This window comes from Ctenopharyngodon idella, chromosome 9 (assembly GCF_019924925.1).
Source record: "Ctenopharyngodon idella isolate HZGC_01 chromosome 9, HZGC01, whole genome shotgun sequence".
In the NCBI taxonomy this organism is placed as follows: Eukaryota; Metazoa; Chordata; class Actinopteri; order Cypriniformes; family Xenocyprididae; genus Ctenopharyngodon; species Ctenopharyngodon idella.
Genome location: NC_067228.1, coordinates 15,224,948 through 15,242,215, shown reverse-complemented (window position 1 = coordinate 15,242,215; position 17,268 = coordinate 15,224,948). Strand labels below are relative to the sequence as shown.

Sequence of the window (17,268 nt, the reverse complement as noted above, 5' to 3'; positions counted from 1 at the left end):
CGTCATCAAGCTACGCCTTTGTTTTGAATAGGCCTCTAGCGACCTCTAGCAGACATAAATCCTACTTACTGCACCTTTAATTAATAGTACATTCTTGTTTCCTTTTTCTTTTCTTTTTAATGCATTGAATTGACAATGACATTATAACATTGTCAGTTAATTTATCTAATTAAAGAATTTAGTGTATTGTTATAATATACACAAATTTTAAAGTATCTGTCTCTGTTTGATCTAATGTTTTTTTCCATCTTCAGTTGGCTTTGTTAGGAATGGACCTACTATCTGCCTTAGTGACAAGATTACAGGACCGATTTCGTCCCCAAGTTGGTACAGGTAGGATTACTAAAATCTATGTCAGATTTTATTACCATAATAAATAAGGTTAATTATATGTCACTTTGTTTTCATGTTAGTTTATATAGATTTTTTTAAAGAAACTTTTTAAGATTTATTTGTATCATTATTTTTAAGCAGTGGTGCAGAAGATTTTAGTGTTGTACTTTAAGTGCTGGAACTGTCAGCATTCACTGAAACTGTCTCAGAAGTTGCTTCTTAAAATTCATCAGCTGTAAAGCATCGCTGCTACAGTCATCAAACATCGTTTTTGGAACAAATTCACTGCATTCATCAATGTATTCAAGACAATCACTGTCAGACTTCAGATTTCCCATTATTACATAATCTGAATCTCCAGTCTCTAATTATTTGAAGCTTCCAACTAGTTGACCAACTAGTTGAATAATCAGTAATGAAAATAGAATTGCACATCCCTATTATCTTTAAACTTTGTTCTCTCAATCTCCAGTTTTACCCAGCTTGATAGATCGGTTAGGCGATGCCAAAGATCAAGTCAGAGACCAAGATCAAACCCTGCTGCTAAAGATCATGGAGCAGTCAGCTACACCTCAGGTACTTTGTGGTGGTATTTGTCTCTTATTTAGCCTAAAATAAAAATTCCAGGATGTTCATTCTAGCCATTCTTAAGCTGACATTGCAATCCTGTTGTGCTTTCCTGAATAAAGAGCATTATGGCCACAAGCATACATCTGTGTATTATGTCTTTGTTTTACAGTATCATGACAGCCTGAACAATATCTGTAATGTAAAGTCTGAACATCCTGCTCCATTTAAAAGTACTCTTGCGAAACACCTTTGTGGTGTTGTAATTTCATTTAGTTAATGAATTGAAAGCTTTGCTCCATGAAAAGGCTGATGGGAGGTCTCTTAATAAGATTAGATGCCATTTAATTGTATTACATTGAAAATATTACATTCGGATTGTCTTTACAGTACATATGGGACAGAATGTTGGGGGGTTTCAAACACAAAAACAACCGGACCAGAGAGGGAGTTTGTCTCTGTCTCATTTCAACTCTAAACACGTAAGTTCCATTGTTCTCTCAGTCTGGATATTGTAGCTGTCATTCATTTTAAACACACCTCACATTAACATTTATGTTTGCAGTTTCCGCTTGGTGATTTTCCTTTTTTTTTTTTTTCTTCTGCTGAATAGAGATATTAAGTTGTTAAAATTAAAATGTAGCTGCACATTCTTCAAGGATAAGCCATTAAAGCTGGACTTGGCAAAGATACCGCAACCTCCCATGATGCACTAATACTGCCCTCCCTGTCACCATCGCTTCTGTTTTTCAGATATGGTGCCCAAGGCTTGACTCTGAGCAAAATTGTACCACATATATGTAATCTACTCGGAGACCCTACAAGTCAGGTATGCACATTTGTTGTAATCGAATACATTTTAAGATTAGAGCTTGATCTGCATGACATGGCTTTTTTACAGAACAATGGATGATGGTAACAACATTACATAAAGCTATAGTGACCTCTGGTGGTGGTTTCTGATATGGAGTTGCAAGAAATATGATAATGTACATTTGTATTTATTAAATAATATATATGATACAGTATATTATAATGTTGCTAACAGACACAGTGAAAAGCATTTCAAATAGCAGAATAAACATGAAAGTAACATTTGTAACACTTAAGACACTTCCATCACAACATTAGTTTTAATAGGAAAGTTTCCTGCTTCTTTAACATTTATAACAATTTACATTTTATAACACACACGTGCGCACACACGCACTCACACACACACACACACACACATATATATATATATATATAATATATATTCACGTAAGTGAAATTATGACGTTGTTGTCCAATTATTTGCTCAGGTTCGGGATGCGGCCATGAACTGCCTTGTGGAAATATACAGGCATGTTGGAGAGAAGGTTAGGATTGATCTTAGCAAAAAAGGACTGCCGCAATCAAGGTAAACTCTTCCTTTCCCCCCCCCCTTTTTTTGTTACCAATTCACGGACAATATATCAGCTTTACATCTTCACTATTAGAGTATTTAGGGCATTCCTACTCTTTTCTAATTCAAATGGACGTTTCTGTCTAATTCTAGACTTGTCTGTATGTTTTGGAGGTCTTTTTCCCCTCTAGATATATGCTGCATCTATTCATTTACTTGTATCAGGCATTGATAAATCTAGACAGATGTATTTTCCCCATTAGTAAGTGTTTCTAAACAGAGTGAAAACATTTATGTCTCTATTAGTACTGTAATGATTTGTATTCACTTAAGGGGGTGAAATGGCTCTTCATACAGGTCATTAGGTCTTAATTTCCCTCTGGACCCAGAATCAGGCCGTGCCCTCTAAATGATACTAATATGCTCTTAGCGTGCTCAGAGCACACTATGTCATTCAGCTTAAACTTCCTTACAGCTAGCATTCAGAACAGTGTGCCATTCAAAGTGTCACTATCAGATGTTTTGCTCTATAGGTTTGAGTCTACAAGCGAAAGCATCCACCAATAATACTCCACAGCAATAACTGACTGAAGTTGAGTGCACAGAGAGAAGGAAGGCATCCCAGCATTTGCTTGTGGTCTGAATTTGGTTGTAACATCTGTTAGGTGTCCCTCCCCCTTAAAATCTGTGCATGTCTCCAGGGACCGTGCAGGCATCTGTTTCTGTGATCTTCTCAGTGGTGGTTATAGTTTTAAGACTTTAAGGGCAGGATCATTTAGAACATGCCTGGGGGAAAACAGTTTGCTGTGACTTCAGACACAATGTCAAACCGGCAACTAGCTTGTGAGCATCCTAGCTGAACTATGTGTACTTCAACTCCAATATCTTTGAGTTAGTTCACCAAATCTCATTAATACAATCATTTGGGTCAAACAAAAATATTTTAAGCTAATGCTAATTCTTTTCCATTTCCAAGAGCTGTGTCCATTAGATTTGATTTATTAGATTAATATAATTTCCGCGCTGCCCTCTGTACTTAAATTCTTTGGGTCTAGACCAAATTCTGTTACTATAAATTATAACCACACAATTAAAATAGCATTTGGAGGGATCTATGCAAGAATGAAAACCTTGTTGCTTTCTTACTAAAGCCCCCATTTAGCATAAATCAAGCATCCATTTTGAGTCTTAAGCACACTGACAACCTTGACGTTTTTTCAGAGCTGCTGTTTTTTCAATGACTGCCAAGAATGTCTTCTCAGCTTAATTTAGAAGCACACAGTCAGTTTGCATGGATGCAGTGAATATATGAAGACATTTCTTTTGAACATTAGGTGAAGAAGGGTTTAGCAAGCAATACTTTCACTTCTCTCAAAATGCATAAAAGGCATCCCATCTCATTTGCAATTCAAAATTCTGTTATGGGGCACTTGGTAACACAGAAATGATGGACTTGTAGGATTAAATGTTTGCATTTGTCAGTCGTTGTCAGCAGGGATGCCTTAATTTAAAATGAAATCCTAACAGCATGATTGTTGGGAACAACACCCTCTTAAACATTAATGTTACAAGGCTTTACTTACTTGTTGTAGTTAGAATTTAATGAGTTTGCCTGTATGAGTTTGAACATTAACATCATCACAATATTCACAATGTTACTTTTTTTTATTAATCACCAGCAAATATCACTGCATATAATAAATATATTTTGAATATTCAATTTATTGGCCAACCCTATTTTTAACTTAAAATGATCCTTTGCCCCGCTGTAAGGCAGAAATGTGGCAGCCTGTCCAGATTCAGCATGGTAAAATCCCCTCGCAGGGAGCTGAGAACATGAGGATGAATCGGCTTTCATGCCCATGGCTCTGGGGATTTGCCTCTGACTTGCACAGACAGTCTTCTGAGAGGGATGTAAAGGATGAAGGATTCTCAGAGGGTTTTACAGGAAGAAAACATCCTCAGCTCAGTGAATGCGCAGTGGGAGGAGTTTCAGGGAGCAGCGCTACATGGTTCATGTGTTTCCCAAATGGTTCTTTCATTAAAGAGGCCATACCATAATTGAAACCATTTTTATTTCTCACAAGATCCTTGATAATATATAATATTTTAAACCTCTGTTATGATTGGCTAACCTCTTTGCACATGGATTACACTTACTTCTGGACTTGCAGGTTTGCTGTGGGGTCAAATATAGTTGGTGTAAAGCCTGCATTACACTGATACGATCACAAAATCACCCTTGCTGAAATGTCACATCAACTGTTACATCACAGCCAGTCTCGCTCAGCCAGACTTACGGCTAACGGCAAAAAGTCTGGTACTCATTGTCGCTTGTTCTGGCCTTGAACCGCCAATTTAGACCGCCTGATCGACATGTTCAGTAACCAGCTATCTTACTGTCTGTTGTGTCCATATTTTATGAGTTAGGTCATCATGTCATTATGTCCATAGCTAATAGTTTAAGCATTTGTTAAGTAGTACTGTAGTCAGGAGGTGCTTTAGGACAAAGGGAGTGACCAAATGAAAGGTATTTCCATTTCATAGACATTAACCCTGCTTTCTGAGAGTGTTTCCTGTTAGATTTGCAACACCTGTTTCTGAGGATTGTGTTGTGTACACTGAGGGTCATAGTGGAAAACTCGCATTTCTAGGAGTTACTGTTCTGTAGGTCTAGTTATTGTTTTTCTGTAACTGAGCAATCTTTAACTTAAATTGATTTATTCTTTTTTTTTTTTCTTTACAGGTTGAATGTAATTTTCAGCAGATTTGATGAAGTCCAAAGATCTGGGAACATGATCCTCTCCTCAGGTTCAGGTAGGAGCTATATATTTGGAATTTCCAAGAATTCAAACGTCCAAAAGCCTTTGTCCAAAAAAGGCTTTTAAACATCATACCTGGGATGTTTGCCCTGGCTGTGTTCCAAAACCTAGTTCTACTCCCTACATCATCCTAACCGAAATGGAATCTCATAAGTGACTGATTTATGATCAGATAAATATTTGGCAGGACAAATCTTTTGGTGGCCGTCAAAATATTTCTAATGCAAGAAAAACAATGATATTATTATGAAGCATCACAACAGAAAACTAATACAGTATGGTCAATGTAATACCCATACTAACTATATGAAATATATTGAACTATATTATTGGAATAATATAAATACTGTTTAATGACTAATATTGGCCTTATAAGGTACACTGAAAGCCCAAAAGTTTTTTTTGATCAGGCTTTACGATTCAATGCCTTTGTGGGGAAGGTTTTGGCATGGCAGTTGCAGATCTATTAGTAAAGGAGCCTATAAAAGATGTTTGTTTGAAAGACAAAATAAGGAGGGTCTGAGTCTAAACCTCTCCTCAGCCTTCACCTCTTTCCTCCCCTGCGGCCCATTACACATTATATTACAGGATTTGTACTTATTTTGCATTTCAGTGGGTGGTTGAAAACAACATCTGTAGTATAAGGATTTTTTTTTTGTGGTTTCACTTAAATAAAAATGTCTGTTTATTGCCTCTTCGATTCTTATTTTTCTTTGTAAATCTTACTGAACTGTCAGTGAAATCAGCAAAGGTAATTTTTTAAATATTCAAAGGGACTCGCTTTGTCATCCCTTTCTGAATTCTGATTTATTTATTGGAATAATGTCACACTGATTTTGAAATTGAAAAGCTTGGTTCACGCTGCTCCATATAAAGCAATTCATCATGAACCTTGTTGCCGCCATATTGGAACTGTGAGAGTTTTACAAATGATGACTCTTGATACAAGTGTTCCTTTGGCAGACACTGATCTAGAAACACTGAAGAGAAGAAACACGTAACCAGAGGGGTGTGTGTATGTGTGTGTGTGTGTGTGTGTGTGTGTGTGTATGTATATTTATATTTAGTCACAATAAATTCACATTTTGTCTGTAATTTTAAATGTATAGAGTTATTCACACAAATATTTATAGCATTATATAATAGGAAATGTCTTTCATTTGCACCACTGTTTTGAGTAAATCTCTTGTGTGAGGGACAGAGAATCCGGAGAGTCTTTCCTGTGCTGATATTTTAGTTGGTGTAAGGAATATGTTTCAAGACCAGCGAACATAAACTCAAAGACTGAGGAGCTGTAAAGGACAAGCAAACAGCCCCAGATCCACTGTATTACATTAAGCCTTTACATGGGAAATGTTTTCTAAGTCCTTTATTTAAAAGAGTTGGGTGGCTTTTGTCTTTGGTGAAGTCATAAGACCACAGCAGCAGGAAGGGAAGGGAGGGAGAGGCGGAGACCAGAGAGAGACTGTAAAAAAAAAAAAAGCTAGAGCTTTGTTGTGTTTGCAGTGTCTGTGTCAATTGAAGAGACGCTTGCTCTATGACAACCGGAGAAGGTAAGGATTGGAATGGAATGGCGGCTTTAATGTGAAGGACGAATAAAAGAAGTGCTGGGCACTAGCAGCCTTAAACCTCCAGCTGCTGTTCTGCCAAGGGGATGGAATGTTTATCTGTGTTTTCATGTTTACAGATGATAACGCTTCTGAGATCTGAATATTATTTTGATTCGCCTGTGTCTTTAGCTACATTTCAAAGGATTTTTAAAATGGAAAGGCAGTGTTTGCGTTGATAGATGTTGTCATTTTGGAAGAATAAAACATCTCTCTCAGATTGTCATGGATTCAGATATGCATAAACTAGACTTATGACTTTTATCGAACACTCAAGACATCTCGCTGCAAAATTAGTTAGTGTTTCTGCAGTTTACAACTTGTCTCTTTGGTTTTGTTGCATTGCATTCATTAGATATAAATGCATTACAGATGTGAATTTGCTCTTTCTACGGCTGTTGCATCATGTATCTCTTTTGTTTTTTAACCGTCTCACAGCATGAGTTTTGCATTTTTACCTACAACATTAGGTTGTGGTTAACATTATTTTTCCCTGCTTTTGTGATAAAGCCAATGGAGAGGAAGTTATTGTTATGTTAATTAAGACTTTTTATTTGTCTTTGCAATAACATTTACTGATGATTTATGCACAATATAAGACCAGGAAGTTGGATAAAAGATTTCATGTTTACTTTAAATAAAGTTACCAACAGATTGTTTTGAAGCAGAATCCACCAATAACACTAACCCTTGGGTTATTTTAATACCAACTGACAGCATGTTTCCTTTCCCCTCTGAGTACATAGTGGTGCAACAGATCGAGGACTTGTGTTCTGTTTAGAACACAATGCTTCATTTGTTCATCTTCAGCAAAGTGCCCTACTCTAACCTTTTGTTGTCACCTTAGCAATGTGCACATACTGTCAACATAGTGCTGCCTGCACCTGTGAAAACAGGTTATGAGTTGCATGTGTCTTATTGTAGTAGTGCTGTCTAGGACACACTGTGGTTATATCAGGACACACTGGAGGAAGTGATGAGAAAGGTAAACTAGTATATCTTCTTTGAAGGCCCACTGAAGTGCCTTGGAACGCACAGCTCTATTCAATGTGTTGACGTAATTTCCACTGAAATAGGAAGACAGGGCGGGACATATCGAACAGTTCCTCCCCTTTTTTGAAATAGCCAATAGCGTTCGTTTATATCACAGCTCGGCCAGAGCCGTTGAGCTTGGTAAAGCTTTAGTGTCCTTCTAATCTCTAAACCGTTTATCCCCCTAATCTCCTTCATATCGCTTTAAAATATAGCATTCTGTGAAGAATTCAATTGTGTCTGATACGTTTTGTGTTCTGCGTCGACTCGCGCATATCATCTGCTCTGTGCTATCGTGTCTCTGGACCAGAGCAGACTGTATGCCAACGTGGAGGTTCGCGTGACAATAACCTGAAACCAGACTTCATTCACCTCAATGGAAAGCATGTTTACACTGTCTTAATCATTCCCTATCCCCTATATAGTGCACTATGTGCCATTCACCATTTAAAAAAGAGTAAATGTGTGAACAAGTGATCAATTATAGCTGCAGCTTTAGTGTTTATTTATAATGTGGGGGGCAGGAAGCTTTAGATTCTAGAGAGCATTTGATTGGTCAGAAAATCTGATGAGAAACTGAAGTGCAGGCTAATGTCATCAAAACCGTTGATCCATATTGGCGGAAGTGACGAGACTGTAATTTTTGAATGCTTATATCTTCTAAATGAGAATTTTGTCATTGTTTTTGAGCACACTAGTTTATAGATAATCTTATGGATAACATATCCATACTAAAAGCCAACAAACTTTAAAAGACTTTAAAATACATTATATAGTTGATATTAGGCCCAGCAGCAGAGTTTGAGAGTGAGATTAATGGATCAGGGCATTTGTGTGTGTGTCTGTGAGTTCATGTCCTGTAACACTTATGTAAACATGTCGCTTGGGTTCTGAGCTTTTTGTGCTGACATGCTCAAAGTAACTCTGCCATGTTATGCTATGTCATCGTCTCTGTCTAATCAGCAGCTAAAGAAAGTTGTCACTTGGCACAGTGGCAGGTACTCTGGCTGTGAAGAACAACACAGATTTTTGACAGGAGTTTTCACAGGTCTATAAGCATCCCATGTTCGTGTGGTAAACAAATGACATTATTTCAGGATTAAAACATAGTTTGTCTTCAGTCGCATGTGAAAAATTGATTTAGGAGCTGGGGAAGCACTTCGTTCAAAGTTGACAGGTCATGCAGAAAAGATTATATCCTCCTTTCCTTTTCCAGCTGAAATGACACATTTCTCAAACTCAAAACTTCACTAACAGGGAGATTAAGGCCTGTTATAGGGGTTTGTCCTCTTGAAAGGACGTTGTGACATTTTAATTAAATATTACAAGCTCAGAAAAATCTTTAAAAATGAAATGAATGCATGGGTGAATCGTTCACAATAAGATCAATAAGAACATAGACCATTTATTGCTGTTAAGGTATGACTAGTTCTTTCTTATTATTTCATTTGACATGTTGCCACTTTGACCTTTAAGTGCCTTCCACAATCTTCAGGCAGTATAAAAGGGGAAAAAAAGTTCTGATTAGCTATTTTTACTCCAAGGGAGATGTTCCTATTCAGTTGAATACAAGCACACTGTTACATTGATTTGCACAGCAGTTTTATGATGCACCATTTCATTTTCTAGGCCAATTAAGCGAGTTACGGAGCATGTTGTTGAGTCACTAGCAGCCTGCTTCTGATGGATCTCAAATCAAAGCAAATTGTTATCATTGAGTGAAATGAAACCTCAAGCTAGCTGCTTGAGCTCCAGCTAAAACTGATATGTTGCTATCAGAGTGAATGATGCCTTTGTTCCATTTTTGACTGTCAATAGCTATCTGCCCACATGCTGGGTTATGAAAGATGCCTATTGTGGGCATATCGCCACTGTCTTCAGATGTTTTATGCACATACACATGTTCTGTTGTCCTTAAAACCCACCAATGATATTGGGCCGTTTTTTTCAGCAGTCAGCACACCTCTCAGTAGACATTCCAACGGGTTTAATTAGAGCAGACTGCGACTGCCTTCCTCCGCCCACAGTGGCTCTCTCTAAACGACATTTCTCAGCTAAATACTGAAAAAAAACCAGCCTCCAACCTGCTTATTTCCTTTGACATGTTGCACTCTTAAATATTGATCAAATGGTTGAATTTAAAACAAAGTATTTTGAATACGGCTGTCAACGTTAACACGTTAACACATGCGATTAATTCAAAATCCTTAATGTGTTAAAATAATTTAACACTAGGGGTGTAACGATACCCTCATGTCACGATTCGATACATATCACGATACGATATTATTGCGATACTCCAAGACATATGGTAAAAGGATAAAAAAAAAAAAAAAAAGTACTGTTGATTTAAAATGCTAAATTTGGTATTACATTGGGAGTGGAAATGATTAGGCTTGGACTTGGTGCTTATAACCCAATGCACAGGACAATGGTGACACCAGAATAAAAATATTCATGATTCTAACACTGAAACACAGATTTATTTTAGATTAATATGTTTGCACTCTGTCACTGACTAGATATATTTACAATAATGTAGGACACTTTTTACTGGTAACACAAGACATTTGGCATTATCAGGACCCACAAAAATTCCCCTGTCGCATTATTATACATTATATTCAACATTATGTATAGTAGTTTAATGTAGTACTGACACTAAAACTCTGTAAACATGAATTTCTTTCTTACACAGTCAATTTTATTTTGGGTGAACTATGCACAACACATATTGTCACTATCCACGATACGATATTGTTGCATTTTTGTATTGCGATATATTGGGACACGGCATATTGTTACACCCCTATTTAACACAAATAACAAATAAATTAATGAAGCACATTAAATTGCATCATTAACGTAATTTACGTCACACAGTTAGTTGATCTTAGGAGTTTATCAAAGTATCTACAATGGCGCAAGCACCTGTAACCCTCGTAGGCGGAATGTTCTGTTCTAACCCTTTAACCCGATTTCTCTTCTCTGTTTTTGATCAGATCATTTTAAACCGCTAAACTCTGGGAGAGTTTTCAGTCCAATGATCCAGTAAGCAAATTTATTCAAACAATCAGTCCAAAACCGCACTAATATAACGAAAACCAGGCTGATTACATTAGAGATGGTAGAGATGGTAGACTCACGTTGCGTTTTAGGTGAATTATTCATTCCACTGTGTGTTTTGTTTTAAAACACAAGCCATTTCATATTATGTCATTGTTTCTGAAGTGCGCTTATTTGTTTTTTTTTGTTTTTTTATATAATTTACAATATTTTTTTTTTATTGTAATCTGTGCATTAATTATTCTTCTAGGATATCATGCATTTCATTGTTTATAGTTCAGTGTGAATAAATGACTTAATAATGATTGTGTATAAGCTGAACCAATTTATTTGCAATTATATCTGTATGACATTTATTCATCAAACAAAATTGCAGGACAGCACTAGTGCTCTACAAGAATCAGGCAGCAGAATAGATTCATCCTGTTGCTCCTTCCTGTTCAGAAAGATTGGTGTGCCACCCCTTCCTCTCAGACTGCTGGAATGTGTTAATGTCCGCTTATTTTTGACTTTGGCTTATGTCCAGATTCTCTTGCAGTAGATCAATCTATGAATTTTTATCATAAATGTATTCTGAACTATAACCTGGTTTAGACATCACTCCAGAATGGTTGCTGCCATGTTTGAACACTAAAAAAGATATTTGGCTTGGACTAACAGTATGATGGAAAGCCTTGGTCTTCATTCCACATTTTTGCTCTGAAGATTATTATAATTATTATAATCAAAATATGCAGGTTGGCATGATGTTATGATCATGAATGTGACAAATTAGTGGTAATTGGTGATGGAAATAGTGACCCAGGGAGATATTGGTAAAAAGTAAATGTGTAAAGGAGACTTCTCTTGTGTTCCCTTGTCAGGAAGAGAGCGTTTCCTGTGGTGTTCCTTGTATGCTCTTCCAGATAAGATTAATCAGCTTGTCGTGTGTGTTACCATCTGATACATTTGTGTGAATGAATGAGCCCTAAGAAACACATCCGACTAGTTATTCAGACAACCCATAATGAGTCGATTTCAAGAACATACTTTTTTCAACTCCATCGTCATTGGTTTGCTGCAGTTTCAGAGCAGATTGATGATGATGACCTGTCTTCTTGATTGAAAGTACAGCCGTGAAAATATTTGATGAAACATTGATCAATTTGCTTGTGTTCCCTACAGATAAGAACTTTGATGACGAAGACTCTGTGGATGGGGGCAGGTCCTCCTCCTCTTCCTCTTCTAAGGGCTTCTCCAGCAGCAGGAGAGGGGGCAGCATGGGCTCAATGAGACGACCTAGTTCTGCCTCTGGATCCAGGGCTGCAGGTAAGACAACAGCTACTACAGCTCAGCCCAGGTTACAGCTGAGCAACTGAAGTCAGATCACTCATCAGAATAAACACTGTAGATATCCATAAATACTTTACTTAAGCATGTTGAACAAGGAGAAATGTATTTGTTCTCAGAAAGATTATCTTTCAAAAAACTTGTAGTTTACCAGAATGAGAGCAGGATAATAAATAGATAAATAGAGACTCTGTTGGCTGGCCAACTGCAGATTTCAACATTATGTAATAGTCTTTGATGAATTAAACTCAGATTTTCATGAGACGTGCATGATGGTTTTCAAGTAGAGGATATATATATAGTGCTGTCACATTGAATTTCCAAAATAATGTAGAAAAAATATAAAGATGGTATTTTAAATATTTGTTTAATGCCATCTTTTTACTAAGCACTATGATTGAAGGCCAGATTCTGATGTCACTATTTTTCATAGCTGTTCAACATTACAGTATAATTAAAAGCTATCAATTTTATCATTTAATAGGTTTAAAAGTATATAACAGCTTTTAATTTAAGTGAATTTTTAAAAAATCTTAACAGTTCAGATTTTTACCTGCCCTGCTAAAATGGACCCAAAATCATTTTGGTAACACTTTACAATAAGGGTCATAAGTTAATCATTAGTTAATGTATTAACTAACATGAACTAACCATGAGCAGTACATTTGTTACTGTATTTACTGAAAATACAGTTGTTCATTGTTTGTTCATGTTAGTTCACAGTGCATTAACTAATGTTAACAAGATTTTAATAATGTATTAGTAAATGTTGAAATTAACATTAACAAAGATTAATAAATGCTGTATAAGTTCAGTTCATTATTAGTTCATGTTAACTAATGTTAACTAATGATCCTTATTGTAAAGTGTTGCCATTATTTTCGTTGTTTTGACCCATGTAACCTTGTAAACAGTACTTTAAGATTTTCAGGTAGGTCTAATAGGTAAATATACAGAAATACCACACAGTATTCACTGCATAAATTATAAATTTAATATAGATTAATCCTTATTAAAGCTACAAAAGTAATTCAGTCAAGAGCAGTAAGTGATTTTAGTCTTTTGCTCTTTGATTAACATTAATGACACAGACAGCAGCAGCAGCATTCTGTAAATGTTTCGGGTGTTTATTCACAGAGAGCCTCTTCACAGACACCAGTACAGTTTTGAGTTCTCTTTTGCATCTTACTATGCTTGAATTGTTTAATAGCACTTGAATGAATGACAGCGTGATCACATGATCTCAGTCTTAAGCGTGATCTCAGTAAGAATTTTGAACAAATTTTTACTTTTATTCAGCAAGGATGCATTAAATTTATCAAAAGTGACACATATAATGTTACAAAATATTTCAGTTTCAAATAAATCTGTTATTTTGAACTTTTTATTTATCTAAATCACAACTTCCAGAATGACTAGAATGATTTCTGAAGGATCATATGACACTGAAGACTGGTGTAATGGCTGCTGAAAAATTTAGCTATGTCAACGCAGGAATAAATTACATTTTAAAATATATTAAAATAGTTATTTTAATATAACTATAGCAATTTGTAATAATATTTTGCAGTATTACTGTTTTTACTGTGATTTTAATTTGATTGAATTACATTAATTCAGAATCAAATTGTGAACGTAGATTAGAATTGTGAAATTTCACCAGTATTGGCATTGACTGCTAAATCTTTTTTAAAATATAATTTTGTGATTGCGATCCCCTAGGGAAGGACAGTGTCAGCGCGGGAGCTGTGGATGAAGAGGATTTTGTCAAAGCTTTTGAAGATGTACCTGCAGTGCAAGTAATGTATCTTAAATCGTCATTATCATGCAATTTATCATGAATTCCTTGAATTTAAACATTCAGACAAGACATAAATCTGTTGTTCGTTTTCAGATATATTCCAGTAAGGATTTGGAGGACTCCTTAAATAAGATCCGGGAAGTTTTGTCAGATGACAAGCAAGACTGGGAGCACCGCGTCACTGCTGTAAGTCGCTGTTTCCACTTCTTTTGTCCACAATACATGCACTCCAGCTTGAAGAACTTGTCTTCAGTGTGGCACTGAAGGAGCTCTTATATCATGTATTTAGCTGAAGAAAGTGCGGTCGCTTGTTCTGGCTGGTGCGACTGAGCATGAGGGTTTCCTTCAACATCTACGGCTTTTAGAAGGTGCCTTCAAGCTGTCGGCTAAAGATCTTCGGTCCCAAGTGGTTCGAGAGGCCTGTATCACATTAGGGTATGATACTCTTCTCTACCATTTTCTCTTCCTGTATCTGTAAAAATGTTTATTTAATATAGCTTTCAAGTGTGATATCCACTACCAAAATCGACTTGTTAAAAATCAGCTAGTAGGGTGCCACCTTTAGATGTTCATTGATCAAATATAAACTTCAGCAGTAGGGCAATTTTTCACAAATCCATTCTTAAAGGCACTTCATCATACTCCGATGCATGTTCCATCTCAAATATCATCGGATACGGCATTAAAAAGTTTAAAGGCGTAAATGAAGCTGTTTTGCGGGTCTCTGTGATTGAGCATGACTCAATGCCGGTCTTTAATTATTCTGGGTCGTAATGTGTTTCTAATGAAGTGGAACCAAGCTGACTGGAGCGTGCAGGACAGCTCTTCTGCTAAAGTGCAGCCAATTGATGGATATCTAAACAAGTTCCATGCCTTAATGTCACACACATTTGATTCATTTCCAGACCCAAAGTTAACTTATCCTTATATTTGTGTTTTGTTGATGGATTTTGTTGGTGGATTTTGCTGTCTCTCAGGCATCTGTCTTCAGTGTTGGGGAATAAATTTGATCATGGGGCTGAAAGCATCATGCCTACGCTGCTCAACTTAGTGCCCAACAGCGCCAAAGTTATGGCCACATCCGGAATGGCAGCCATCCGCCTCATCTTGCGAGTGAGTTCTGATGATTAACTTTTTCACATGTATTTATACATTTAAGAGCCCATTCTAGGATTAAATGAAAAGAGTGACACAATAACTCTGTTGTCTACTGTCTACATAGACAGCTACCTTTTAAGGCAGCATCCTAACTCATTTGGAACCTCATAATAACCTCAACTGAATTCGAATACTCTAAATAGGCAGCAACTTCACACATAGTGCATTTACAAGACAAGTTACATGGCATTACTCACATTTGGATACTAGCACTGTATTAGCTTTAATGAGCCTCCAGAAGCTTCAGACTTTTTGTGATTTACACTACTGTTCAAACTTTTTTTTTTTTTTTTTTTTGTTAATTAAATTAATACTACTTATTTAGCAAGGACATATTAATTTCACCAAAAGTGACAGTCAGGACATTTATAATAAATTCTGTTCATCAAAGATCCTGAAAAAAATGTAAGTAATGGTTTACACAAAAATATTAAGCAGCGCAACTGTTTTCAACACTGATAATATTAAGAAATGTTTCCTGAGCACCAGATCAGCATATTAGAATGATTTCTAAAGGATCATGTAACACTGAAGCCTGGAGTAATGGGTGCTGATTTGTGTTCAAATAGTATATGTTCAAATAGTGAACCATTTATTTTAATTATGATTAAATTTTACAATATTACTTTTTTTTTTTTTTTTTGTTAACTGTATTTTTGATTAAAGAAATGCAGCCTTAGTGAGCATAAGAGACTTCTTTCAAAACATTAAAATTTTAGTGACCCCAAACCTGTGAAAAGTACTGTATATATTCTATTCTATATTTTATTTCTGTGTTTAATATTCTAGCACCATGATTTATAATTGTACGCTTTGACTTTTTCAGCATACACACTTCCCACGCCTTATCCCGATCATCACCAGCAACTGCACTTCTAAATCTGTGGCTGTTCGAAGGTAAACTAGACCTCCCTGTGAGATCTATTTGCAAATCTTTTTTCTTTTTCTTTTTTTTTTTTAGAGCATAAATTAGAAAGCCATTGTCTTCTAATAGAAATACTTGTTCATTGTCACCCCATCAGACGGTGTTATGAGTTTTTAGACCTGTTATTGCAAGAATGGCAGACACACACTCTAGAGAGGTGAGTGGAAAATGATTGATGTTGTTTTAAAAATGAAGTTATTATTTTTTGTGAAGTGCTTTTTGCTCAAGATGCATCTCATAGAACTTGGTATGTGCATGAATTTTTGTTTATTCTTAATCCTGCAAAGCCGTCACCCCTCCCTTTCCTGATTTTGTGACATTTAACTGGTGAAAACATGTGTTACTTATCAAAGCTCGCCTGAACGGGCAACTGATGATTCTTTTTGCGGGTTGAATTGATGAGCCAGGGATGTGTGGCAACCATGCGTCCCAGCCGTTTCCATGGCAATATACCCAAGAGCTCTTTTATAAGGAGGTCTGGACTCCCCTTATCCTCTCTTTCCCACTCTTCCGCCTTTAGAGAACTGGGAAAAAAGGTCTGCCATCTGGTCCAGAAAGTTTCAAAGGAGACTGAGTGAATTCACTGTTGGTTCTGCAGACTGTAAGAAACAGTATTCATCATGTTTCCTTACTACCCCAGGCATGTGGCGGTTCTCACTGAGACCATCAAGAAGGGGATCCATGATGCTGACTCAGAGGCCAGATCTGTGGCAAGAAAGTAAGTATGTTTTTTATATATATTTAGAGTCCTTGGTTAGATATTGCATGAACAGTACTTCATTTATGTTATTAAATAGTGCATTAACATTTGTAACTGATCATTTCCTTGGTTTTGTTCAAGAGGTTGTTCATTTTGTTCTATAGGTGTTACTGGGGATTCCATGGCCATTACAGTCGGGAGGCAGAGCACCTGTTTCAGGCGTTGGAGTCGACCTATCAGAAGGCCCTACAGTCCCACCTGAAGAGTTCTGACAGTATAGTGTCTCTACCACAGTCCGACCGCTCCTCCTCAAGCTCACAGGAGAGCCTCAAGTGAGACATGCACACACACTTCACATACTGCTATTCATGAATTGGCACATCTTGGTACACACTTTTGACTACATTCTCTCTCTCTCACTCACTCACTCACTCACTCACTCACTCACTCGCACACGCACACGCACACACACACACACACATCATTGTTCAGCAATGATGCATTACATTTATCAGAAATGACATTAAAAACATTCATAATG

General features: G+C 36.6%; 1 protein-coding gene across 1 annotated transcript in view; it reads left to right on the top strand.

The window, feature by feature from the left end:
- clasp1a (cytoplasmic linker associated protein 1a) overlaps positions 1-17,268 on the top strand; it is a 75,399-nt gene that overhangs the window by 27,329 nt on the left and 30,802 nt on the right. Inside the window, exons 3-17 of the mRNA XM_051905090.1 lie at positions 255-333; positions 806-909; positions 1,291-1,382; positions 1,654-1,729; positions 2,205-2,302; positions 5,034-5,104; positions 11,979-12,122; positions 13,866-13,942; positions 14,038-14,130; positions 14,234-14,379; positions 14,922-15,057; positions 15,929-15,999; positions 16,125-16,184; positions 16,668-16,745; positions 16,892-17,059. Coding sequence (XP_051761050.1) covers positions 255-333; positions 806-909; positions 1,291-1,382; positions 1,654-1,729; positions 2,205-2,302; positions 5,034-5,104; positions 11,979-12,122; positions 13,866-13,942; positions 14,038-14,130; positions 14,234-14,379; positions 14,922-15,057; positions 15,929-15,999; positions 16,125-16,184; positions 16,668-16,745; positions 16,892-17,059 — 1,493 coding nt within the window. The remainder of the gene's footprint in view (positions 1-254; positions 334-805; positions 910-1,290; positions 1,383-1,653; positions 1,730-2,204; positions 2,303-5,033; positions 5,105-11,978; positions 12,123-13,865; positions 13,943-14,037; positions 14,131-14,233; positions 14,380-14,921; positions 15,058-15,928; positions 16,000-16,124; positions 16,185-16,667; positions 16,746-16,891; positions 17,060-17,268) is intronic.